The 27,871-nt window shown below is 39.1% G+C and overlaps 1 protein-coding gene across 2 annotated transcripts in view; it reads right to left on the bottom strand.

The window, feature by feature from the left end:
• Nucleotides 1-27,871, bottom strand: part of LOC114463128 (interferon-induced GTP-binding protein Mx-like) — a 57,583-nt gene that overhangs the window by 10,003 nt on the left and 19,709 nt on the right. The window contains exons 2-10 of one of the 2 annotated variants that reach the window (XM_028446400.1): nucleotides 19,159-19,402; nucleotides 13,912-14,049; nucleotides 13,661-13,815; nucleotides 11,630-11,768; nucleotides 11,352-11,550; nucleotides 4,432-4,510; nucleotides 4,239-4,361; nucleotides 3,994-4,141; nucleotides 3,767-3,925 (exon numbers count right to left, since the gene is read on the bottom strand). In XM_028446400.1, coding sequence (XP_028302201.1) covers nucleotides 3,767-3,925; nucleotides 3,994-4,141; nucleotides 4,239-4,361; nucleotides 4,432-4,510; nucleotides 11,352-11,550; nucleotides 11,630-11,768; nucleotides 13,661-13,815; nucleotides 13,912-14,049; nucleotides 19,159-19,345 — 1,327 coding nt within the window. In that variant the 5' untranslated portion in view covers nucleotides 19,346-19,402. Of the gene's footprint in view, nucleotides 1-3,766; nucleotides 3,926-3,993; nucleotides 4,142-4,238; nucleotides 4,362-4,431; nucleotides 4,511-11,351; nucleotides 11,551-11,629; nucleotides 11,769-13,660; nucleotides 13,816-13,911; nucleotides 14,050-19,158; nucleotides 19,412-27,871 lie in introns of those variants that run through there. The other variant, XM_028446401.1, reaches the window with a different exon arrangement.

Genomic DNA, 27,871 nt, shown 5'->3' with positions numbered 1-27,871 from the left:
GACATGGTTAACAAACTAGTGTTCCTGGCAAAGAATCTGTAGAAGTTGTGCTGCCTGTAACTACCTCTGTTCTGTTAGTAGCAAATGCATTTTCTACATACAGTTATGTGATCTTTTGAAGAATATAAATGTTGTTGCACTTCAATGCACTTTCAATGTTCCACCTGCTGCTGTATTTGTTATTTATTGTTAAAGGAGAGCTGCAGTAAAATGTTTGATTTTTAATTTATTTTTTCATAATTTATCTTAATGTTGATGACTGGCAGTACGTTCTTAAAAATAAAACTGCACTTTCCACATTTTTTTGTATTATGTTTTTATTTTTCTGAAAAATGCCTGGTTTTCATCGAACCCGTTGTCATATCATACCGTATCGATATCGAGATATCTGGCATGAAAATCGAGATATGAAATTTTGTCCATATCGTTCAGCCCTAATGCGCAGTCAGGTCCCCAAGATGAAAACCATTTACGTGCAAAGGCAGTATAGAGAGCTGCCTTTGCACGTAACCGCGCTATGCTAAATGCTATACGTAAGTTCACAGTACATTAGTGAATTGATCCCATGTGACCACTGCTGCTACGTTCTCTAGCTAGTGGGCGGGATAACACTACAGTGTGGATGACAGCGCTAGAGATGATAGAGAAACTGTTTTGAAGAAAAACGACAGCTTTTAAAAGATGGGAGACCAACACCTGAGTTACCAGAGCTTCACCAAAGGTAAGGTCAGAACATGTTTCATACTTTTCACAGTGAATGGTACAAAAGGAAGGATTGACTTTGTGGATGCTCCTCACTGAGGCTGTTCTAAGTTTTTGTCATTTTTTCCGTGTTTCTGTGTTTCCAACACAAACAACAGATGTGCTGCCGTGTCATGAGATATATCTTGTTGGGAGAGTATGGAGGCTATATTAAATAATTGTTTATGTTTCTTTAATGGTGTTTATGATGTTGATTTCGGTAGATGGCTAAACACTTGTTCATGTGGATCTTATTGGGTTTTTTATTTCTTATTATGAATTTTATATTTTGATAAGCGCATTGAGATGACTTGGTTGGAAATTGCTTTATACAAATAAAATTGATTTGAATTGAATTAACACGACAGCAGAAACATATGAAATGGTCATTGGTGGTCTCAATTTGCAATGTGCCTACCCAACCCTAGTGGTCACGGCACGTCACTGGAAACAATAAACACCACATCTAAGTGACTTTAATCCATTCAGTGCCAGCCATTTTCAAAATTCCTACCTGCCTCAGTGCCAGCCGGTTTAGAGCATTTTGACTGATTTTTAAAGACCCACAAGATATTTTGTACTCTGACAATCTGAAATCTGACACCAGATTCTTAAAGATTATTAAATTAAAAATAATGTTTGTAGCTTGTTTCGTTCTTCCGTAATCAGCAGTTGAATAGAGCAAGTTTTGTACAAATCACCAGTTTCAGAGCAAAAAGCTGAGAAAAGATTTTTTTTTTTTCTTTTTAGAAAAAGCTTAAGTGACTTTGAAGCAATTTTTTTTTTGCTTTATTGAAAACTATAACATCTAAACATTGGTTTCCTTCTAAAAAACAAAACAAAAACAACAACACTGAGACAAGGCTTTTGATGGCGAAATTATTATTTTGCTATTTGGCTCACAGTTTAATGTTTTGCTTACTGTATTTTGTATCTACTCCCCCCGTCAATCACACAGACACAACATCCTCTTCCTCTCGACACGCAGAGATGACAGGTTTGGCTCGGTTAGCTGATGGTTTTATCTCACGATTGCAACATTATCAATAATCCACTCAGGTCCACACATGTTCTGTGTTAGTATGTGGTGTTGTGAGCTGCTGGATACTTCACAAAATCACTTCATCGAGCCATAACCTTGTTCCTGCTTCTTCCGCCTTAGGTAGTGGTAGCATCAGTGGCTAATCTATCATCCAAAGGGCACCAGTTCGTCACTACGTCACACTACAGCTTATAGTGGGTACGGAAAGTATTCAGACCCCTTTAAAATTTTCACTTTGTTTCATTGCAGCCATTTGCTGAAATCAAAAAAGTTCATTTTATTTCACATTAATGTACACTCAGCACCCCATCTTGACAGGAAAAAAAACAGAAATGCAGAATTTTTTGCAAATTTATTAAAAACGAAAAATTGAAATATCACATGGTCATAAGTATTCAGATCCTTTGCTGTGACACTCACATTTAACTCACATGCTGTCCATTTCTTCTGATCCTCCTTGAGATGGTTCAGCTCCTTCATTGGAGTCCGGCTGTGTTTAATTAAACTGATTGGACTTGATTAGGAAAGGCACACACCTGTCTATATAAGACCTTACAGCTCACAGTGCATGTCAGAGCAAATGAGAATCATGAGGGCGAAGGAACTGCCCAAGGAGCTCAGAGACAGAATTGTGGCATGGCTCCATTCTGGCCAAGGTTACAAAAGATTTTCTGCAGCACTCAAGGTTCCTAAGAGCACAGTGGTCTCCATAATCCTTAAATGGAAGTTTGGGACGACCAGAACTCTTCCTCAACCTGGCCGTCCAGCCAAACTGAGCAATCATGGGAGAAGAACCTTGGTGAGAGAGGTAAAGAATAACCCAAATAATATTGTGGCTGAGCTCCAGAAATGCAGTAGGGAAATGGGAGAAAGTTCCACAAAGTCAACTATCACTGCAGCCCTCCACCAGTTGGGGCTTTATGGCAGAGTGGCCCGACGGAAGCCTCTCCTCAGTGCAAGACAAATTAAAGCCTGCATAGAGTTTGCCAAAAACACATGAAGGACTCCGAGACTATGAGAAATAAGGTTCTCTGGTCTGATGAGACCAACATTGAACTTTTGGGTGTTAATTTTAAGCGGTATGTGTGGAGATAAGATGGCACTGCTCATCACCTGCCCAATACAATCCCAACAGTGAAACATGGTCTTGGCAGCATCATGCTATGGGGGTGTTTTTCAGCTGCAGGGACCAGACGACTGGTTGCAAATGAAGGAAAGATAAATGCGGTCAAGTACAGAGATATCCTGGAAAAAAACCTCTTCCAGAGTGCTCAGGACCTCAAACTGGGCCGAAGGTTCACTTTCCAACAAGACAATGACCCTAAGCACACAGCAAAAATAACAAAGGAGTGGCTTCGGAACAACTTTGTGACCATTCTTGACTGGCCCAGCCAGAGCCCTGACCTGTACCCAATTGAGCATCTCTGGAGAGACCTGAAAATGTCTGTCCACCAACGTTCACCATCCAACCTGACAGAACTGGAGGGGATCTGCAAGGAAGAATGGCAGATGATCCCAAAATCCAGGTGTGAAAAAATTGTTGCATCATTCTCAAGACGACTCAAAAGGGTGCTTCTACTCAATACTGAGGAAAGGGTCTGAATACTTACTGTACTTACTGACTATGTGATATTTCAGTTTTTCTTTTTTAATACATTTGCAAATATTTCTACATTTCTGTTTTTTTCTGTCAAGATGAAGTGCTGAGTGTACATTAATGACAAATAAAATGTACTTTTTTGATTTTAGCAAACGGCTGCAATGAAATAGAGTGAAAAATTCAAAGGGGTCTGAATACTTTCCATACCCACTGTAGATATTGATGAGGTACCACCACCAGGGTGTCTTGATTAATCTCCGTGAAAAAACATTGACATATTACGTTAATGGCAGTGAGCGTTTGGATTTGAAATGACGTAATATTAGGTCAATGGCGCTGAATGAGTTAATTATTTTTGTTTGGGGTTAGGTTTAGATAATTACCTCCGACCTTCTTTAGTTTCCTGACAGCAGGTTCCTCCAACTGTTCGATCTGTTCTTTCATCATAATCTCAAAGGTTTTGTAGTTGATGAAGCCCGGCAGTTCTCTACCACGGTATATCTCCTCATACTGTTCCATTTCTTGTTCAATACTCTTGTTTACTGGAATGTACAAATAGTTGAAAGTCAGAGTTGTACTAAAACAAAGCGGTGCCAGACTCAAACATTACCCCTACAGTGTACTCCTGACTGGTCCAGGTGGGTTTCCCATTTCCCAAATTCTCTCCTGAGCATTGAAAAGACATTCAGCCTCTCACCACACTTCAGCTTCTCTCCTGACGTCAGACTGATTACATCCTGTATAAATGCAGTGATTTTCTGCAACACATTTTAGATTCAAGTATATTAAAACCCAATAAAAACATACGAGTAGAAACAATTGCAATCAGGGAAGTAGTATGTAGATGTATCTTACATCAATAAGAAAGGCCAGTCGCTCAGCTTTATCTGTTGGGGGTCCGCTTCCGTATCTGTCAAGCTCTGCCTGAGTCTGTGCAAGTTTCTCTTCTATCTGCTCCTCTAGTCTGGGTAGAGAGCTCTACAAGTCACACAAAAAGGAGTTAAACAGGTGCTGCAATGATGAACACAAATCTATATGACAATACCACCTCGATGTGATGCACCAGCTCAAGTGTTAGTTTCTCTGCCAGTTTGGGAATAGTGGCATAGCCTTCTTCATGTAGGACACTGCAGCAAATGGAGACAACTACTGAATGCATACCATAGACTGTAAAAAAAAAAAAATATGGGACAAGCTTCATGGTGGAGTGAAGCTTTTATTTTTAGAGCTCCCCATGCTGACTGGTTGCAGTATATATGGGGTGCCAAGTGTAAAAATGTAGTATAAAAGTTTTAGCTAACACATTTTTATTATTTATCAACCAATACACAAGCAGAGACACACAAAACCGCTCCATTGAAATACATTTTAATAACTGTGTTGCGGGAGTGTAATGTGAAGTGTAGCTCGTCCACCTGCCATGACCGCGCACTCAATCTCCACCGCACGGAGAGAATCAGCCGCACATATCACCCAGCCAAGAATCGGTGAAGAGGTGGGTGGGAGCGGTTTTGTGTGTCTCTGCTTGTGTAGTGGTTGAGGTCACAAGGGGTGGGGTCAATAAGCATATGTGCGAAACATTTAAGTTCAACATTTAGATTTAACATTTAAATATAACATTAAGCATTTAGATATGATGTATAACATTTAGATTTAAACATTTAGATTGAACATTTATATGTAAGATTTAACATTTAGACTTAGATTTAACATTTAGATATAACATATACCATTTAGATTTATAGGAGGATAAGGGTAGTTAATAATGGGTTATATGAATGAGAATATTAATTATGATTATTAATATTAGCTCAACGAATTACTGGGTGCCACCTCTTAAAGAGGAAATATGTCTAAGTTTTTGATTAGACTAAAAGTATTAAATCAGGGAAGTGAATTCTAACAGCAAATCTACACCATCATCACAGCTTTAATGAATCAGAGGAATCAAAGATTACAGCTTAACCTTTTATTTGCATAATTCAGTAAGAAACGAGAACAATGCGGTGATTAAACCATGATGAAATGCATTTCAAAGCTAATAAAAGTGAGGATTACATGTAGTAAAATGAATCACTATTCTAAACTAATCTAAACTAACCATTGTAAAAATCAAAGAATAAAATCATAAAGCGAGCTCATAAAACAAAGAGGGAAGACAGACAGGGGAGACGGACAAACATATATGTGGTGAATTGTGAGTAAAGTGTAAGTATGAGGATGTATTGAATGAGGTTGTATTGTAGTTTAAGTGAGTCAGTTCTGCTGGTCCATTGTTCACTGGTCCATACCTTGAGATGCGGTCCGGGTTGGACCTGGAGACATTCTGGGTTTGCAGGAACAACGTCCGTGTGGCAGTATAGCTGCGCTGGCGTGCCGCCGTTGAGTTCTGTTTCGTTAAACAGCTGGGTTTCTATTGGCCGATCCACAACTCCTTCTGGAATGATCGCAGCCGATTTCAGACTAAGAGGGACCACGGTTTGGTCCACAATTCAGATGTTGGAAGGTCGGCTTTGAGGCACGCTCTTTTGCGTCTTAGGCTTTCGCTGCGAGCACGGTTCTTAAAAAGTCTAACTGATGCAACTACAATTAAAAGAAAAATGAAATGAAGGACTGAAAACATGAGGGAACACGTGTGAGCATGAACGCCCACGTCCAAAACTAAAGTTTTGGGCAGCGCGCCTTTTTTTAAAAAGAATTTGGAGACGCCTTTTGGAGGAGGTGTCTTGGTTGATCATATCGGTGATTGGTCAATGTCTCTGCTTTCAGCTTGTGGGTATGTCTCAAGTGTGGGCGTGGAGTGGAATGACAGACAACAGAGGGAGTTCCTAAACATATAAGAATGCCTAATAATTAATTCCACATATTTCAAAACATCTTTTCAACATCATATCTTAATATAGCATCTATTATGAAACAGATACCAGACACGACTGAAAAATAGCATAGTACTTAATAATCCTGAATGTCTAAAATCATGTTATGGAATTTTCTTTACCATATGGTTAACTGTCAGTACCTTGAACTAAGCTTTGTGATGTTTTCTAGTATTTCAAGCACCTCTTAAATGATAAAACATTTTAAAATAGCATTCTGTTGGTTATTGAATTACATGAAAAGAATGGCATAGGACAGACAATACTTGCAGTTTCAATTTCTGCAGGAACCATTCCAATAATCCTTTCTTTTGTGACTTTTCAAACAAGTACATGTTCTTTGTTCTAATTTGAGCGGGAAACAAAAAGCTGGTATTATTCCAACGTCCTGTGTGACTACTGGTTTGGGTTCTGGAGGTGACAAAATCTACAGGGGGTCGGAGCCCAGAGTTTGAAAACTTAGCATGTAAACATTGACTGATTGTTTCCTTTTGATCGTAATGTAAAAGAGAGGTGATAACAGGTGCAAAACTGTTCTTGGATTCTCCTGTGCCTTTGTTCGGACAGGAATTGGAACAAGATCCCCCTGTGGTGCAAGTTTGCATTTCACAGTGGAAGGCAGACCCTCCGACTCCATTGACTGGTGAAACTAGTGTCCTAGGTCAGAGTTCAACTTGGAGGATTTGGTTCCCTACAGATTTAAATATTTAGATTTAATGCTTTTTTTTTACCTCTAAAACCTGTGGTTAATGTGTTAAATGTAGGAAAATGTGCTAAATATGAGAAAAGTACCCCATAAGTATAGGTCATAAATCCCACCTCCTCAATGATAACAGATGGGATGTGGTTCAAACTGTAAAGTTAAAATACTCATCACACAATTTTTTCCCAAACCTAAACTCTGCTGTGATCATTAGTTATCATCCTACATTGTGTTCAAATGCTCATTTTTCTGTGAAGTTTGTTTTGAAATAAGTTATTTGAGGTTGAAAAACGGAATTTTACATCATGTATGACGATTGACGATTTTGTGTAGCTTTCTTTTTTTAATAGCATGCTACGTCGTGAAGGAAAGTCCAGACACCATTTAACTACATATGAGTTGAAAAATATTGTGATTTTGTTGGTGACTGACGCTCCACAGGTGCTGGTCATATAATTAGAATATCATGAAAAAGTTGATTTATTTCAGTAATTCCATTCAAAGAGTGAAACTTGTATATGTATACATTTAATGTTGATGATTATAACTGACAACTAATGAAAACCACACATTAAGACACCTGGTGCCCTGCAAAGGCCTTTAAATGGTCTCCAGTCTAGTTCTGTAGGCTACACAATCATGGGGAAGACCGCTGACCTGACAGTTGTCCAAAAGACGACCATTGACACCTTGCACAAGGAGGGCAAGACACAAAAGGTCATCGCTAAAGAGGCTGGCTGTTCACAGAGCTGTGTCCAAGCACATTAATAAAGAGGCGAAGGGAAGGAAAAGATGTGGTAGAAAAAAGTGTACAAGCAATAGGGATAACCGCACCCTGGAGAGGATTGTGAAATAAAACCCACTCAAATGTGGGGGAGATTCACAAAGAGTGGGCTGCAGCTGGAGTCAGTGCTTCAAGAACCAACACGCACAGACGTATGCAAGACATGGGTTTCAACTGTCGCATTCCTTGTGTCAAGCCACTCTTGAACAAGAAACAGCGTCAGAAGAGCCTCGCCTGGGTTAAAGACAAAAAAGACTGGACTGCTGATGAGTGGTACAAAGTTATGCTCTCTGTAGAAAGTACATTTTGCATGTACTTTGGAAATCAAGGTCCTAGATTCTGGAGGAAGAGAGGAGAGGCACAAAATCCACGTTGCTTGAGGTCGAGTGTACAGTTTCCACAGTCAGTGTTGGTTTGGGGTGCCATGTCATGTGCTGGTCAACAGTGTTTCCTTAGGTCCAAGGTCAACGCAGCCATCTACCAGGACGTTTTTGAGCACTTCATGCTTCCTGCTGTTGACCAACTTTATGGAGATGCAGATTTTCCAACAGGACTTGGCACTTGCACACAGTAGGGCTGAAACATCGAGTTACTCAATTAACTCGATTACAAAATTCCTCAAGGCAAAAAAAAAAAAATTGTGCCTCGAAGCATCGTTACATTCCTATGACGCACACGATATGCGCAGGGACCGCACACCACTAGTGCATCATCAATGCGCAACAAAGATTCTGCATTTAGTTTGCGCCATGGCAGAGAGTAAGCTACAGAGAACATCTAAAGTCTGGCATCATTACATCCTCAAAAATGAGAAAACAAGGTGCAATCATGTTTACTGCAAACAATACCTGGCATACCACAGCAGTACGACTTCAATGATGCAGCATCTGAACCGAAAGCATCCACATGCTGTTTCAACAAGCATCGCTGAAACAGGGTAATGTAGCGCTAATTTAGGTCTGGGCCGATAATCAATAAATAAATAAATAAATTAAACGAACGATAAATGAAAATGAACGCGGACGTTTTCCAGCCTCGATACAGTATATTGACATATGCATGTGTATTTGGCTGCGCGCTTGTTGGCTGCGGGTGCAGATGTTAGCGTTAGCAACGGACCTAAAACAGCAGATAACTCAGTCAGTTCCAAACATTTCTCATCGAACCTGCAGCATAATTACTCAAAAATTAGTACCCGACAACCAGGCAATCTTATATTTAGGTAAATCAAACAGATATAGTCGGTAGATATGGCAACTCTAGCTTTGGATTGCTACAGCGGCTACACCCAGCGGCCTGTGTAGCAGCGGAGCCTCGTATCAGCGGTGTCCGCCAGCGGAAGAGACGTAAGCGGTGTGATCAGAAGCACGCACGGCAAGCGTATACACACAAACCACGGTAGACGGTTTTAAAATCCTTAAAAAGGTATGGTATTAAATTTGATGTAGCCAAATTTAAGGCCTTAAAAACTTTACATTTGAGAAAAAGGGCATTGACTTTGAGAAATTGTAGCATTAAATATTGCGGTACGTCTCAGTACCTGTGCTCTGAAGTGTTGTGGATTTTAAACACTGATCATCACTGTGACAATTCTAACAATGTCAGCAGCACAATATTTTGATATAGAATAGAAATACTTAATTAAGCCCGAGATAAATACATTTTCTCAGCTGCTAAAAACATAATTCCAGTGTTTGTCAAACACATACACACACAGGTTTCTAGGTTGCCATAGCAAATAGGCTCACCCCAGAAATTATATATTATTTGTTAGTAGTTAGTTGACTTAACTGTATTGTTATTTAACTGTTGGCACTGGCACTTATTAACACTACATGGTTAAATTGCAATAAATGGGCTTAGTTTTGGAGCCAAATGTTTTTTTGAGAAAAATAAAGCCAAATACTTGATCATTTTACAGCCATGTCATTTTCGTTATGCATCATTTGTTTTAGCTGCAGCCCTAGCACACAGTGCCAAAGCTACCTGTACCTGGTTTAAGGACCATGGTATCCCTGTTCTTGATTGGCCAGCAAACTCACCTGACCTTAACCCCATAGAAAATTTATGGGGTATTGTGAAGAGGAAGATGTGAGATGCCAAACTCAACAACGCAGAAGAGCTGAAGGCCACTATCAGAGCAACCTGGGCTCTCATAACACGTGAGCAGTGCCACAGACTGATCGACTCTTTTTTTGGATCGGTCTTAAGTAATATTCTAATTTTCTGAGATACTGAATTTGGGATTTATATTAGTCGTCAGTTATAATCATCAAAATTAAAAGAAATAAACACTTGAAATATATCAGTCTGTGTGTAATGAATGAATATACAATTTTCACTTTTTGAATGGAATTACTGAAATCAATCAACTTTTTCATGATAAATATATATATATATATATATATAGCCAGCACCTGTAATGGCTGAAGTTAACAAGTAATTATGGACTGTTGAAGACACACTAACCCTGAGGATAGAAGTCCTTTTGGGTTGGAGTCTTTCAAAAACCTGCAGGTTTAGTTAAACTTTAAGGGTGCTTTCACACCGGTTTAGTCCTGGACTCGGTCGAAGGAATTTAAAATAGCTAATCATTTTAACACCTTGGTTTGGCTCGGTTTGTGTTCAGAGCACAACTTCTGATCTACTCGCTCTGGAGCAGTTGCATGAGCTAACCGCTTGGGGGCGCTGTTAATGGAGTAGAGACTTCTCTAGGCAGGAAAACAGAAACTTGAAGAAGCGGCTCTCATAAATGGGTCAAAGCAAAAGCTTAAAAGTGTGCAGAAACTCCTACGTTCTTTCAAAATGTTGAGCAACAAGTTGCGGTGCTTTGTTGGTTTTAAAACCTTGTTTTGCACCATCACCAGCTCTACTGATTACCCACAATGCCGTGTGCTCTACGTCAGACAATACTTCCTGTTTCATGCGCTCCGAGAGTGGTTGTGTTCGCGGCGCTCTTAATTGATCTAGGATTTGGTTGGAAATGCTCTTAGACCGGCAGAAACAATTGCTCTAGAATTTGATCCACTCTGCGGGTTGATACTGCCCAAACAAATCCTAGGGCATTTTAAACGCTCTAGGATTCCTTTTGTTCGGCATACATCATCTAATAAGTACATTTCAAAGCTTTTAGGCCAAACTTCTAAAAACAGTGGAGGACTCCTTTAAGTATAGCTTAAAAGGTGTAGAGAGAAACAGCCCCCAAACTGAGGCTGGCAGCTGGTTCTATAAGCAAGGAGCTTGATGGCTGAACGCTCTGCCTCCCATTTAACCCATTTTGGGTTGTGGTGTCTTTTGGTACACAATACGCCCCTATAATAAAGTTTGATTTGTATCTCGATGTATTTTGTAACACGCCTAGCAGTAAAAGGTAAAGCTGCTTTTGTCGTAAAGTACAACCAATTGATTGAGAAATGTGCTGATCAGCGTAGAGTGCAGACTCACACCACCACATTCACAGAATTGCTTCCTTGAATGGTTGTTTTGATGGTGGAAGAAATCCTAATAGCATAAGGAAAACCATGCAAGCTCTGATATAAACTCTAAGACCTTGCTTTCAGAAAAAGTGCTGATCATCACACCAATGCTGGCAGCAACTGACTTACCTAAAATTTGCATGTCGTGCAAAGAAATCCTTTTCCCTCTGTATTGCATCAGACAGAGACACCTTTTCTGCAATCTCCTTCTGACCCCTGCACTTGACAATCATGTAGCCCTTTTTCAGGTTAATGATCTCATTATGGACAATTTCAATAACCGTCTCCTCTGTGCCTTTGTCCACCAGGTCAGGTTTGGTCAAGATGCCTGAGAGAAAAGAAAAAATTGATGAACATCCTGTCCCATTGAAACTGAATAATACCTGTGCAACATCTTGTGTCATTACCCAAAGTTCTCTCTCCATCTGGATCTACCACCTGGGCCATCTTCAGCGCCTCAGTGGTGGCGATGTCCACATTGCACTGAACCACAACCAAGCTGATGGTTTCTTGTTTGGTAATGAACTTCTCGATCAATCTCTTTATCTACAGATTTATATAGAGAATTTTTTTGATTTTAACACAAATTAAGCAATCTGGAACACTCTAAAAAGTACAATAAGGCAAAATATATTATTTTCTTCAAGCCTAAAAACATTTATTTACACCACTTAAGTTGTGGTTTGTAAAAAATTACAATACATATGATATAAAAGTACCTAAAATTTGCTAAATATTAAGCACAATATTAAAAAAAATAAATTGTATTGCTATTTCTGAATTTAAAGTTAGTTAATTCTGTTGTAACATATTCCCCAACTGCACTCCATCGCCTAATTCATTTGACATTAACATTAGTGAACGGTTTAAACCCATTAGATAATTGTAGGTGCGTTTCCTAATTAATACGACATGTACTAGGGCAGACATGGGCAACTGGCAGCTCGGGGGCCAAATGCGATCCTTGGTCTAATGTTATGCAGCCCCCAAAGTAAATGTACAAAATACACAAAACAAGAGCAAGATAACATTAAAATTGACAAATAATTACAACATTGCAGGAAAATACAGTAAGAGATGAGAGAAAAACAAAATACTCTAAAAAACTACTGCAAAAATGAACAAAATAACAGTAGTACACACACTGTACAACATACAAAATTACAGGAAATGACAACAAAAGTGCACAAAAAGAAAGAAACACAAAAAGTACTCTGAAAATGCAAAATGGCAGCACAAATACACAATATGACTGCAAATAAACAAATAAATAAAAGACTACAACAATGCACAAAATGTCTGACAACAAACATACACAGAATGACACAAAATTATGATAAAAACTATTTGTTCTTTCCTGTATTAACGCTCAGATCGCTCATTATTCTAAATGTCGACATGAATGTTGATCATGTGGCCCTCTGAGCAAACAAACCCATTTTTGTGGCCCCACTATGATAGAAGTTGCCAAATGTATTTGTACAAGTTATAAATACTTATTACTTATAGTGTTGTTTGGTGCATGATAAGAGTACATGTACAAAAGCATATAAGCAATAAAAAACAAATAAAAGTTAGAATTTATAAGGTTGAAATTAAATCATTCAGTTTACCTTGCACATTTAACTATAAATAATCAACTTAGGATAACAAATCCACTGTCTTTTTAAAAAAAATCTATTTGACAATCATGTTTCTTCTCCAACATAAATCATAGAGGACAATACAACAAACAGGAATTGATTCCCTGTGAAAACTATATTTTTATGCTTTTTGTAGGGGCTTTATACTTTGACATCCTTTAACTAACATTAGCCAATGAGAACATAAACAGGGCATACTAACCTGGTATTAGATATAAGTGTGTGTGACGACACGGCAGGTGTTTTATGAGGTTAGATGTGTTCCCTCCTTTGGCTCCCATAGCTTGATGGAAGGACCTCTTTACCGTCTGTACCTTGTTTAAAGTGTTTGTGATGGTGCGTGCATCTGGGCGAGACAGAACTTTAGCTTGTTTGTTTGTTTTGAACCATATTTCTATAGAATTGGAGCTGTCTTCGTTCAGCACGTATTCATGTCTGTGGTTCAGCCGACAGAAACAGAACAACCAATCAGCTAACAGATGGACGGAACCAGCATGCTGAAACTGCCTATCATATCCCCGGACATCACCAGTGAGAGGCAAACAGCCAATCATTCAGTAGCTGTGTAGTTTGGTTGCAATGTTGGTTTGTTTTTAAGGGCGTAGCATGCAGTGAGCGTAGACTGTGCAGTGAGAAGGCGGGAGGACAGTAGAGGCGGCCGCTATGACGAGGATGACCCCCCCTCTAAAAAAAGAAAACTCACCGAATCTATACGAATTTCGCCGAAAGGTGACTGATTTGCATGTATGTATCATGAGACAACAAGTAGGCTTCTGATTTAACTAAGTGGAATACCTGGTAACCAATGTTCTCTGGTTGTCCCTTCACGGCAACTCTGGCAATGCCAGGCAGATCAATGAGTGTCAGATCGGGAACATCTGGGGAGGCAATCTCCAGACTGATGAGCTCATCACTGATTCCAACCCCAACGCCAGCCATTTTGTCTTGAGCTGAGAGGAGAAACCAAACAGGTTTTTGTAGCTAAGCCATGCTTGGCTTTTATTAGTAACATTAAGGAGTGATGCTGAAAGCGAACGTCACCTCACCGTATCTGATCTTTTTCTCCACATCCGCAGGTTCCATTATTTTCTCCTCCTTACCTTGGTAGCTAATCCTGCAAACCCATTTTTGTCCTTTTTTTGTTCTTTTCATCTTCAGTTCAAGAGGACATCTTGTGACGATGCCTGTATTATTGATCAGAGGTTAGATAAAATATTAACTTAAACTTTCAAACCACACTTATCAAATAGGCAAAATTTATCATAATATTAGATATAAAATCAATCTAATGTCCTGTAAAAATTGCCACTTCTCGATCTTGGGATTATAAGGTGATATCATTAATAATATTTCACATACAGTTTACATAAATGTTATATCCAAGTGGAAACAAATCGGTATTTTCCCTGTTTGCCTACACCTGGCTGCTAGTGCTTTATTCAGAACTCAGGATCGGGGTCTAGACGACAATGTTTAATATAATGCAGAAATAAAGAACAGTTTGAACCCACATAGTATTAAGGATGAAACAGCAACAATTAAATGCAGTATAATACCATAAAAACAACTAAACAAGAGACACACCAGGGTTCTCACAAGCGCAGTTGAACGTAGGGGGCTCTACAGGGTGATTTCGGCCTCTATGCTGTTCCAACTGGCTTAGAGGGGCTTTTCTGTGTTTTTTTTCCCTTTTTTAATCTTTATACCAAGTGTGCCCTTTGTGGAAGTCCTTAGGGCATAGTGTGGGTATTGGGACACAGCCATACTCCCTCCACTTTCCACTCAGGCGTTCCCAATCAAACCTCCCTCACTATTGAGCTGAATGTTTGGACACTGCGTGCTTCATTGTCATTTGACATTGTCTCTCATGAGGGACTTTCCAGAAAGGAGGTTCAACAAACTCTGAGTCTATCCATAAACTCTGGGTCAATAAACCCTACGATGGGAAACTCTGGCTATCTGATTTCATTACAGATGGTGTGAAGTGGATCAATCAACTCTGAATATGTAAACCTTGGGTTACTTACGTGCACGAGCGCGATAATAAGCCATCATCAATAGAGTAAACATAACACAAGCTACCAATGGCAACCGGCTGGAAGAGAATAATTTATTTCACCTCAATGAGTGAATAAGCAGGCGTTTATAGGGGAATATGAGCATATCAAAATGTGTTCACACAGAACGTACCTTCAGCGACTATAGTCGCTTAAATCGCCAGTGATGAGTCGCTTGAACATTACTCGTTTATTGGTCACTTCATTGCTTCAGTGACGTGACGACCGGGGAATAATATGAATAGAATGTGTCTGTGTAGCCAGCAGCAGCGTTGAGAGGACTGCTGCACTGAGAGGGGTGCACACTTCTTCACCGGCCATACGTTTACAGCACTTATCATAAACAGCTCCACTTGTACTTATGCTTTAAATGATCAGCTTATGGAGTTACTAAAGGATGAGTTCACTCAAAATATACTTAGAATTTAAAAGGCCTATTCAAGGAGTATTCCACTTTCAATTGTTCCCACTAAGTAGAGGAAGTGTATAGCCCTCTTGCAACAGTGGCTCGTCCCCCCCACTCACACACAGAAGGCTGTGATCTCAACTGCTCTGAGCGGCAGCCGCATTCAGAAGACGCAAAGCGAAAGCAATTCGTTCAGTATTTGTGACTTTCTTCTGTTGCTCCTCCACCTCGGTCTGCCTTTTTCCGCTTGATTGCCGTGTAACTGTTGTGCATTACGCTGTTATGGGGACTTCCGCTGGAACGTCCACAAATGCACGTTTACTACCAATGGTCCGTGAATGTGCCTGACTTGTGCCAAAACAGCTCATGAAGCACACGTGTTTGTAGAAAGAGCTTTGATGACTGACATCCAGATTCCAGGAGTGTCACGCTCCTGCATTTATAAATTTCATTTGCAGGGCCAGGAGAAGGAAAAGTGATTGACGGTCTACTCAGAACACTTTGGATTACAATATGCTCAAAGATGATGGATTTTTGACCAAATGATGCCAAAAAAACAACAACCTTAAACTGCAGCTTTAACCGTAGGGCCACCATACTCGATCATTTCGCCACAACCACGGACCTGTGGTCGAGCCGGACAACCGAACCTTACATTAGTTTAACGATCCATTTTATTACTACAAACTTCGAACTCCAGACCCGCTGTCTGCAGACATCATTCTTCCCCGGGGAGCATACCGGGGATAATATAGCGGAGGAGATGAGAGGTGCGTTAGCAGACTGGAACTTGAAGGAGGACCAACAAGTTTGCGTAACGACTGATAACGCATCGAACATGATAAAGGCTTTGGAGGTGAATGGTTGGACGCGCCTTCAGTGCTTTGGACACAGGCTACACCTGGCAATAGGTACGTTTTGCTATGTTTATTTTTATTTTTTAATTACTTTCAGACAGAAAGAGGGAGATGTGTGTGTGTGTGTGTGTGAGAGAGAGACAGAGAGAGAGAGAGAGAGAGAGGGGAAACAATCTGCATTATTATGTGGTTATTTAGCTGTTGTAATATAATAATTAATTATTTTGTACATCTATTTTTCCAAGAAAACGCAGTGAAAGGTGACAGCCGGATCAGCCGTGCAACAGGTGTCTGCAAAAAGTTGGTGTGCCACTTCTCACACAGCTGGAAAAAGAGAGTGGCACTTGAGCAAGCCCAGAAACGCCTCAACCTTCCAGTCCATGGACTCATAACTGAGTGTCAAACTAGATGGGGGTCTAGGGTGCTCATGATTAACAGAATTCTGGAGCAGCAGAAAGCACTCCATGAGGTCCTCTCAGAGGACAGAAACACCCGGCACCTAATTCTTGGATATCAAGATCTGGATGTGCTGGAGTCAGTCAGCAAGGCACTGGGACCACTGCTTGAATTCACGGATGCTCTGTCAGGGGAGGATTATGTTAGTGTTTCACACATCAAACCAGCACTCAGCCTGTTTAACACAACCATCTTGGCACCAGACGAGGGTGATACGGACATGACCAAGTCCTTAAAAGAGAAAATTCTGGAGTACTTGAATAGCAAGTATAAAGAGAGAGTTACACAAGAGCTCTTGGATGTGGCATCCTTCTTAGATCCAAGATACAAGACACAATACATCAGTGTTAACGACGTCCCCATCATCAAAGCCAGACTGGTGTCAGAGATGAAGACGATGGAACACAAGGTAAAAATAATGGTTTGAATGGAGTAAATGAAAACAGTTCCTTCCATTTAAATGCATTATCTTATATTTTGGTAAATATTTAAGTTTAAATTTAGCTCATACAGTAATGATCATTCATATATAAAACTAATTAAATTATTTTTTTGTGTGTGTGTTGTTTTTACTATTTTCTAGCATTCTGTTGAGTGCAGAGAGACCAGAGTGGAAGAAGTTTCACCCCCACCCACCAAAAAGGCTAAGAAGTCATTGGGAAGTTTCTTCAAAAGATCCACCACAAGTGCAACAGTACCAATCGATCCCACTGCTGCCATAGAAGCTGAGCTGAGTGCCTACATGCAGTCCCCCACAATTGACAATGAAGAGGACCCCCTTCTGTGGTGGAGATTAACTCAAAGTCAACTTTCCCTGGCTCAGCAACATGGCAAGAAAATACTTGTGCATGCAGGCCACCAGCTCTCCCTCAGAGAAAATTTTTAGTGCATCAGGCAACATTGTGAGTTGTCAGAGGTCCTGTCTGAAGCCAGACATGGTTAACAAACTAGTGTTCCTGGCAAAGAATCTGTAGAAGTTTTGCTGCCTGTAACTACCTCTGTTCTGTTAGTAGCAAATGCATTTTCTGCATACAGTTATGTGATCTTTTGAAGAATATAAATGTTGTTGCACTTCAATGCACTTTCAATGTTCCACCAGCTGCTGCATTTGTTATTTATTGTTAAAGCAGAGCTGCAGTAAAATGTTTGATTTTTAATTTATTTTTTCATAATTTATCTTAATGTTGATGACTGGCAGTGAGTTCTTAAAAATAAAACTGCACTTTCCACATTTTTTTGTATTATGATGTTTTTATTTTTCTGAAAAATGCCTGGTTTTCATCGAACCCGTTGTCATATCATACCGTATCGATATCGAGATATCTGGCATGAAAATCGAGATATGAAATTTTGTCCATATCGTTCAGCTCTAGTCTGTAGTGATCATTTCATCACAGATAAGTCTATATATTAAACATGCATCTCTTGTCGACCCGCCAAGACGTTATGTTACACAACTCATATGTTTACGTTATCATTCAGGCTGCACATCATTGGAAAGCTACGATTCTTGCGATTGAAGCCATATAAACGATCCAACAACCACAGCTGAAGTTATCAATGCTTCTGTCAGATCAATCAAAAAGTACAGTAATACATCATCTTATCTTTGAAGCCTCAAATTGACCAGGTGAAAAACAATATTCCAGCAAAAACTATTGTGTTAGCGACACACAGCCGTCGCTATACGCCTCCAAAAACTTGTATGCTTTAATTTCATCCAATGTGTAGGCACTTACACTGTTCACCAGATAGTTAACGTTTGGATTTAACATTTTGATTTAATATTTTGATTTACATTTGAGTGAACATTTACATTTATATAGACCATTTAGAATTTAAATTCAACATTTAGATTTACATCGAACATTTAGATTTAATATTTAGATTTACATAGAACATTTAGAATTTAGATTCAACATTCAGATTTACATAGAACATTTAGATTTTGGATTTACATAGAACATTTAGATTTACATAGAACATTTAGATTTTGGATTTACATAGAACATTTAGATTTACATTTAGAATTAACATTTAGATTTACATAGACCATTTCGAATTTAGATTCAACATGTAGATTTACATAGACCATTTGGATTTAACATTTTGATTCAGCATTTAGATTTAATATTTTGATTTACATTTAGAATTAACATTTACATAGAATATTTAGAATTTAAATTCAACATTTAGATTTACATTGAACATTTAGATTTAGGATTTACATTTAGATTTGCATAGACCATTTAGAATTTGGATTCAACATTTAGATTTACAAAGACCATTTAGATTTATTTTAAATGTGTATACATTTTAACAATGATATGAACACGCTGTTTCACATAGATTTCTGGCTCAAATAAAGAAAAATTAACTAAATGTGAGAAAATGATCAAAATATGTCGGCAATGAAACAGTGACCAAGTTGTTACATTCAGCACCCCATAAATGTGAAGAGTTTGCTGACTTTTCCATGTCAGAGGTGCGCTTTATGCTTTACTTTAGTTAGTTTACCGTTTCCTCTGGGCAAAGACACTCCTGACAACGCCTCCAACACGGAGCTCTTGCCCGAGCTTTGGTCTCCTATGACGGCGATGGCGGGCAGTGCCAAGTCCTTCTCTACACCCAGAGAGCGCAGAGAGTCGATGAGGTCGATGCAGGGCCGAACCTTCTCTTCATACTGCTGGTTGAGAGTGGCCATGGTGCTGGGAATGGTGGAGTGAGTCGGAGGATGTATGGAGACAGAGCTGAGTCTGATGTGACTAAAACACACACACACACACACACACGCGCGCGCGCACACGCACACGCACGCACGCACACACACACACACACACACACACACACACACACACACACACACACACACACACACACACACACACACACACACAATGCTGTATTCCTGGAAACAAGCTTAGGTTTCGATTCTCCTTGTAAAGGATGCTACGTCACTGCAGTGAAATCGAAAGTTAGGAAAGTTTCATTTCAGACATTTAAACAAAAACACACAAAAAAAATAGGACAGTCCCTGAAACACTGAATCAGGTTTCGATTCTCTTTGATAAGGATGATTCGTTATCAGTCAGAATAAAACCAAAACCAAAAATATAATATTTGGAAAATCATGCAAACAAATGCCCTTTGTTTTGATAAATTATTATTATTTTTCAAGAGTTTCATTTAAAAATGTACAGAAAAGAAAATGTTTGTAAGCAGTACTACTGTATTTCTTCACAGAAAAATGAGCACTTGAACACAATATAGGGTGATAACTAATGATCACAGCAGAGTATAGGTTTGGGAAAAATTATATTTTAACTTTACAGTTTGAACCACATTCCATCTCTTATCATTGAGGAGGTTGCTTTATGACGTATACTAGAGCCAGTCAGCAGGGGGAGCTCTAAAAATAAAAACTCCATTCTTTTTTACAGACAATGGTTTTTCCTCAAGAAAGGCAAGCCAGGCCATAAACGTAAAGAAAGAAAAAAAAGAAAAAGAAAGAAAAAGAAAGAAAGAGTAAGAAAGAAAAAGAGAAAGAAAGAAAGAAAAAAATAAAGAAAGGAAAAAAGAAAAAAGAAAGAAAGACACTTTCTTTCTTTTTTTTTTCTTTTTGAGGGAAATCATCTGCTTTTTTTTAGGCAAAATATTATTTTGTTTGAAATCAACTCTTGCGCATTTAAATACTGGGGCATTATTTTCGTTTGTCAAGTCTTAATTTGAAATAAAATTATTTTAAAAAATATGTATTTTAAAGACTAGATTTTGCTGCCACCAATTCTTAAGTAGGTGGCCAGAGTGGTAGCCCATGGTTCTAATCATTCTATCTTTAACTTTTATTAACCTTTGTTCACATTTGCTTTGTGTATGTGTTAATTGTACACCCCTCCCCTAAAAAATAAAATTAAAAACTACCAGCTGCCCCTAAATTGTAGCAAAAATAAATTAACAAACACAATGTTCAATAAATCACTAAAATATAGTAGAACAGATTTATAAAATACAAGCAATGGATATGGAGTCATTAGGTTATTGCAGTTTTTTTTTTTTCAACCTTAGGGTCAGGGCCCATGTGGAGTCACCTAAAACGTCTAGTAATTGTGAAAAAAAAAAAAAAGTAGGTAAAAAAGGATTAAAATTGTATTTTCAATTTTGTTTTAATTATTATTTTTCAAATACACATCACACACATCAAATAACTATCATATACTTGAATTTTCTCAATTATAAATCTAATTCAAATAAAATGCAGTATAAAAATATCTAAGGTGGCACACTTGTTGCTTTGTGCACTAATCTTGGCTACTCTGTATTTGTAACACACTTTAATAAACATGATCAAAAACAAATTCTAGAAAAAAAAAAGGTCTCTGTGGTCGTCGGACATTTGTGATATTAAAATGGGGTCACGACCCAAAAAATGTTGGGAATGTCTGGGTTAATGTGAAAAAAAAAGCTTATATAATAATGCAAGAATACTAGTATAGTTTCCAGGCAAAAAAAAAAAAAAGTGTACATAACTTACAGTTAGGGCCCAACAAGATGGTTGGTACCCTAGACTGTAAAAAGAATGGACGACGCACGATTACAGGAAGTGAAGCTTTTTTTTTTTAGAGCTTCCCCTGCTGACTGGTTGCAGTATAGGTCATAAAGCAACCTCCTCAATAACGGATGGGATCTTGGTCAAACTGTAAAGTTAAAATACTCGTCACATAATTTTTTCCCAAACCTAAACTCTGCTGTGATCATTAGTTATCACCCTACATTGTGTTCAAGTGCACATTTTTCTGTGAAGTTTGTTTTTAAATAGGTTATATGAGGTTGAAAAACGGGATTTGACATCATATATGACGTTGATTCTCAGATCTTGTGTAGCACTTTTTGTGAATCACTTTTCCGTTCAGATTTTTCATCTTTTTTTGAGCTACTAGTACTAGTACTAACCTCTATGATCTGATCAATTGAACAAGGCGTTGGTAGACTATCCAGTGGGAAAAACACTTAAGTTCGTGGCATAGCTGGGCTGTGTAACCCATCAGGGCAGTACACTAAATGGGCGAGGCGTGTTCCCAGGGCTCCTCCTGCCGGACCCTACTGAGCAGACTCTGGCTCCAAATGACATCAAATTTGCAAGATGGAAGCACCCTTAAGCGCTGTATTTTGGCTTCAAGAACGTTGAGTGGGAACAGCTACAGTGCACGCCCACTGTTTTGTACCCAGGGCCCAAAATGTGGTGCTACGCCCCTGCAGGGTGGTCAGTGTTTTCATTAATTAGGGGTCACCTGTGTGGAAGTCAGGGGACTTCCCTTTTTTTCATACTGTTGCTGAGCTGCTCTCTTCGGTTTATAAAAGTGCTCGGATTGGGCCTTGATAGTGATGTGCCCCAGATTACACCATCTATCATTCATAAACACAGCCAGACCCACTCCTTTCCGCTTACCGCTCTCTGTCGTCCTATCACCACATAAAAGTTGGAAGCTGTCCAATTCCAAAACCAAGTCCAGTGTTAGCTTTGTGAGCCATAAATTCGTAAACATCCTTAGTTCACCAGCCGCAGAGGCTGGTGTATCATTAGCACGGAGTGCTAACAGGTGATGAGTGTAAAAAATGGGCCTGTGGCTCCAAGCAGTGACTCCCGACACGCTCGCAAAGATTGCAGACACAAGCAGTAGAAAAAAGTAGTGCAGTTTGCACATGGCAATAAAGTGTAATGTGTATTCTATATTAAACCGCAGTGTTTGTTTTTGCTTTAAGATAGTTTGAGAGGGAGGAGCTCACATTCTAGGAGGAATGTATTATGTCCATGGTAGGAGGAGAGAGGATTGTCAGGAGGAGGACTTTCCAGGCCGCGACATCACATGCCAGGCAAAATCTAACTCGCCCATTTGGAGATGACTTTTTACAAAATGTGGAATAACAAGGGGGGAGGAAACATAACTTTTTCAACTTTGGCCCTTTGAATGAAGCTAAAGGGATGTATATCACTGTAGCAAAACCATGAGAAAGTGATTTTTCCATCATACCTCCCCTTTAAGTCCAGGGAACATTAGTGCAAACTTTATCAATTTATCATGCGCATGTCCGCAGTGTTGGGTGGATGCGTTACTTTGCTAGTTGCAGTATACTTCCTGTTTACAGGATGCCGTGCCAACCACGGTGAAACGAAAGTAGTATTGACGGTGTGTGTCTGTTTACATCACGTGCGGCAATCATGGCAAGTCAATGCGAGAGCAGGACGAGCTTCTCAGAGTAGAAATACACACATTATTTTATCAATCTGACTCCAAAAGATACATGCATCAGTGAAGCTCTAAGCTAACGCTGCGTTGGTGGACGTGAGGAAGCCTCTGCACCGAAACAACTGTGGATGGATTTTAACAGACTGTGACTGATATCCAGGGACAGATCAACAAAGCTATTGCACGATATGTTAAAGATATGCAGCCTGTCACTGCTGTGGAGTCTGATACGTTTTGCATTGTGTGGCTGAGAAAAATGCTGTGAATTTGTTTTTACACATTTATTTTTATAAGTATTTTCAACAGCAAAATGTACACTTGGAATACACACAGCTTACTTTACTGTGCAAATGATGAAAAACTGCAGTTTTAACTGCAGCGGGTTTGTTATATACATAATCATTTATGGTTGTTTTGTATTTTCTGATACAGCACTGATATGTTGTATGGAAACTAATGACCCAAAAAAATAATATATTCATTTAATTTAAAGTAACTCAAAAGTTACTTCTTCCAGTAATGCATTACTTTTTGGTGTAAGTAATCAAAATAGTAACTGAGTTACTTTGTAAATGAAGTAACTAGTAACGGTAACTAGTTACTTTTTTTCAGTAACTAGCACAATACTGCATGTCCCATAGAATTAAACCAGGGAAATCGCACTATTTTACTTTGCACCCGCAAATATACCCCTTTATAACACTACAGAGTACAGAGTATGTACACCTCTTTGTACATCCAACCTTCAAACACATACTCATTTGGCTATAATTGACAACTCCACTTAAGCTTCCACTATATGGATACATACTTTCGCCAGGCACTGTACTAGTATAGTAGAACACCAACATTACATTCAAACACAATCCATCTACACAATCCTCTATGGGTTGATGTCCAGGCAGAAATGCGGGGTAGTAGCTAACCCCCCACTTCTAATCGTTGTGGTATACCCACCACACTGCTTACACACCATACTCATTCCACTCACACAGTCTAGTACCAGGTGTTTCCATGCAGGCAGACCTGCTAATACTGCATCATGTTTTTCTGTAGTCTGTGCCTTCTCCTTGCCCTTCTGTCTCTTTTTTGTTTCAGGTGTCTTGAAGCTGGAGCTGGCAGTTCCTGATCTGTGGTTCACAGGTCAACTAGTCTGGGACACTCTGATGTTCTCTGTCTCCATCCTGTTCTGTTCCTCCTCCTGTCCCTGTCCACTAACCCCAACCAGTCGCAGCAGATGGCTGCCACCTCTGAATCTGGTTCTGCTGGAGATTTCTTCCTGTTAAAAAGGAGTTTTTTTCTTCCCACTGTTGCTGTTGCTTGCTCACGTGGATATTTTGATATCACTTTGCAATGATTGTTATAATTTGCGCTACATAAAGTTGAATTTAATATTTAGAACCAGTCATTTATCTCTCCCCGTTTCTTCATGAAGACTTACAATACATCGTACAATAATTTTTCTCAACAAGTATTTCATTTATGAATTAATTCATTATATTTCAAGAAAAAGCTATAGCCATGTTTTATGGGTCAGTATTTTTGTTTTCTGATTTATTTCAAACTATGATATTGGGAAAAGTAAATCAATGGAAACACCTGAATTTCAAAAAAACACTCAAATATCGATAGAAAGTTTTTTCGCTTTCACAAAGGAATTTCAGGCGTTTTGATATTCAATCACAAAAGCACTATGGAAACACTTTTTCCGCAAATACACTTCTCTCCGAGAAAACATGGCGCGGTATGTGTGTAGACAGAAGAGGAAACAGGGACATTTCTTAGCACCATACATCAAAATTATTACTGCTACATTAGATGTGAAACAACAAAGCAATGCAGAGTGTTATAAAGAAGTTCTGAGCATTCACCTTCCTGCAGCAAAGTCTTGTGGGATGAGATTTTACTGGAGTTATGACGCTCCTACCCAAAGCAACTTTCAATCGATACTTTGTCAACATTTAGAAATATTGCTTTTATTTTGCGAAAATCTGTAATGGAAACCCAGGTCGTGATATTACAGCAGATATTACAGTACTGCTAACAAAAAATAGATATATAAACAAAGGGTACAACCAAACAAATACAAATGTTCCCTTTTTTAACAAATAACAGCAAAAAATGTGTCCACAGTCCTAGTGATGCAAGACTTAAAGGGGACACATCATGGTTTTAAATCCTTCCTTTTTAGATATAAATCATACAGTTGTGGTCTATATAGAGCGGAACTGCACTGCTTGGGTCTGAATTCCTCATTATTATAGCTCCCCAGACCCCTTTTCTGATGTGCTTCTAAGAGCAACTTGTTTTGGTGCGGTCTCTTTAGATGCTAATGAGACACTTCATACCCCGCCCCCTTTCCAGGTTCAACTCCACCCTGCTTGGCCATTTTTGTAGTTTGATAGAAGAGATATGGCTATGTAGCAGCGCAGAAAAAGTTTATTCACACGTTATTTACACAATGTCAACAACGGAAGACTTGTCCATCCAGCTTTACATGTTTGAGCCAGAGTCTGATCCAGCGGCGCGAGATGAAAATGAAGATGATGAACCTGCAGAACCCTAACAAGTGAGCTAACACAAGCACCGAGCTAACGCTAGCGCCAAGCTAACGTCACGAAATGCATTTTAATACAGTCTTTTCGGAGACAAAAACGGCAAAATGAAATGACTAATGAAAACTTTAGACTTAAATGAAATCACGTAGGCCACATCATTGTAAGAGGATGAGTTATTATTAATGGGTTATATAACTAAGAATATTAATTATGATTATTAATATTACTTCAAATTTTGCGGGGTGCCACTCCTTTTAACAGGAGAAATATGTCTAAGTTTTTAGACTAGACTCATCAATGTGAAACCAGGGGAAAGTGAATTCTAACAGCGACATCTACACCATAATCACAGCTTTAATGAATCAGAGGAATCAAAGATTATGTTTAACCTTTTATTCAAAAGTCAACAATTAACACAGTCAAAATATCAATTGAAATGGGATAATTAAATCATGATAAAATGCATTTCTAGGCTAATAAAAGTGAGGATTATATGTAATAAAGTGAAATCACTATTCTAGGAGAATGCTAGTCTACTAAATATTGAATAAAAATGCAGGATACATATTCGAGTAATAAGATCATAAAATCAAAGAATAAAATGATAAAGAGAGCTCATAACAAAGAGAGGAAGACAGACAGGGGAGATGAACAAACATGAATGAGATGAACTGTGTGTGGAGCATGTTGTGAGTGTGTGTAAGTTTGTAGTTATGGAAGTATGGATGTGATCTATTGTGGATGAAGTTGCTGATGAAAGTTCATTCAGGTACCTTGAAGATGATGTCAGGGTTGGACCTGGAGGTGCTGTTTGAAGCAATGCAGCAGGACGTGCCACTGTTGAGTTCTGTTGCGTTTCAACAGAGTATAGCCCCTTCAGCCGATCCAGGCGGTTCTGGCCTTCGCAGCTGGCTTAGAGAATGGCTCGTGGCTTACCCCAATGGGTCGCAGGCCGGGCTTCTTTCGGCTGTTACGCACGTCACTAGATGCTGGATTCGTCCGAACCAAGCAGCTGTTCAATCCAAAAATCTAACTGTTTCAACTAAAAATAAGTGAAAAGGTGGGGAAGGGAAACGCGTTGAGTATGAAACGCCAGCGTCTCAAAACTAAAGTTTCGGGCAGCGCGTCTTTTTTTAAAAAGAATTTGGAGACGCCTTTTGGAGGAGGTGTCTTGGTTGATCATTCTGAGATAATATCGGTGATTGGTCAATGTCTCTGCTTTCAGCTTGTGGGTGTGTCTCAAGTGTGGGTGTGTAGTGGAATGACAGACAACAGAGGGAGTTCCTAAACATAAAAGAATGCCTAATAATTAATTCCACATATTTCAAAACATCTTTTCAACATCATATCTTAATATATCATCTATAATGAAAGAGTTTGATACCAAACACGACTGGAAAATAGCCTAGGATCACTTTAGGAACCGGTTAATGAATTTTACTTGTAATTACTCATAAACATAAATGTCAAAAATCATGTTATGCCTCTTCTTAACTATATGGTTGCAGTAGATACCTCAAACTAACTTTTGTGATGTTTTCTGGTATTTTTAAGCACTTTTTAAATGATAAACACTTTAAAATAGCATTCTGTTGGTTATTGAATTACATGAAAAGAGTGGCATAGGACAGATACTATTTGCAATTTCAATTTCTGCAGGAACCCGTAACAATAATCCTTTCTTTTGTGACTTTCCAGTCAAGCACATGTTCTTTGTTCTCATTTGAGCAGGAGAGCTAGTGTTATTCCAACATCCTGTGTGACCAGTGGTTTGGGTTCCGGAGGTGACAACATCTGCAGGGGGTCAAAGGGTCTTTGGGACAGTTCTTTGATCTTACAGCATCCCAAAAGTGTCTGTTTGTAAAGGAGGGGGAAAAGGGATGTTCTTCCCCCGTGGGGAGTCGTAAAAAGAGTTCCTACTGAATATTTCAAAGAGTTGGGTCAGTCTTTTTGGCTACGGTATTGGGTTCAAAGACCACATAGTGGGGTTAGCTATACATCTCAAAGTTGCGGGGGCAGTTATTGTGTAAACAGTTTGTGATAAAGAAACAGGCTCCTTGGTTAATTCCTGCTAGGAAGAGGGTCTTTACGCTTGATGTGGTTTGGTTCCCTACATCATCAAGGATCTAAAACGAGCACACAGCGCTAACATATGAAGACGGTGCAACTGCTAATGCTAACAAAACAATGACAGGGACGTCTTATCATCGCACTTTTTAGCGTTATTTACAGCTTACCGAAGTGCTCTGTTCGTCGTCTCCAAAGATAGAAGGAATTGACCCCTCAATCAGACGAAGTCTTTCTGCAAGCCTTCTTTATACTGGCGGAGGTTGCTGAAGCAGTCATCCTTGAAGTGCTGCGCGCACACAAAAATGACCTTACCCACAGATGTGGGTACATTTCCGTGAAAAATAAAACTCAACCAGG

Source organism: Gouania willdenowi, chromosome 5 (assembly GCF_900634775.1).
Source record: "Gouania willdenowi chromosome 5, fGouWil2.1, whole genome shotgun sequence".
NCBI lineage: Eukaryota > Metazoa > Chordata > Actinopteri > Blenniiformes > Gobiesocidae > Gouania > Gouania willdenowi.
The sequence above is the reverse complement of the archived record's forward strand: the minus strand, read 5'-3'. Positions and strand labels throughout refer to the sequence as shown.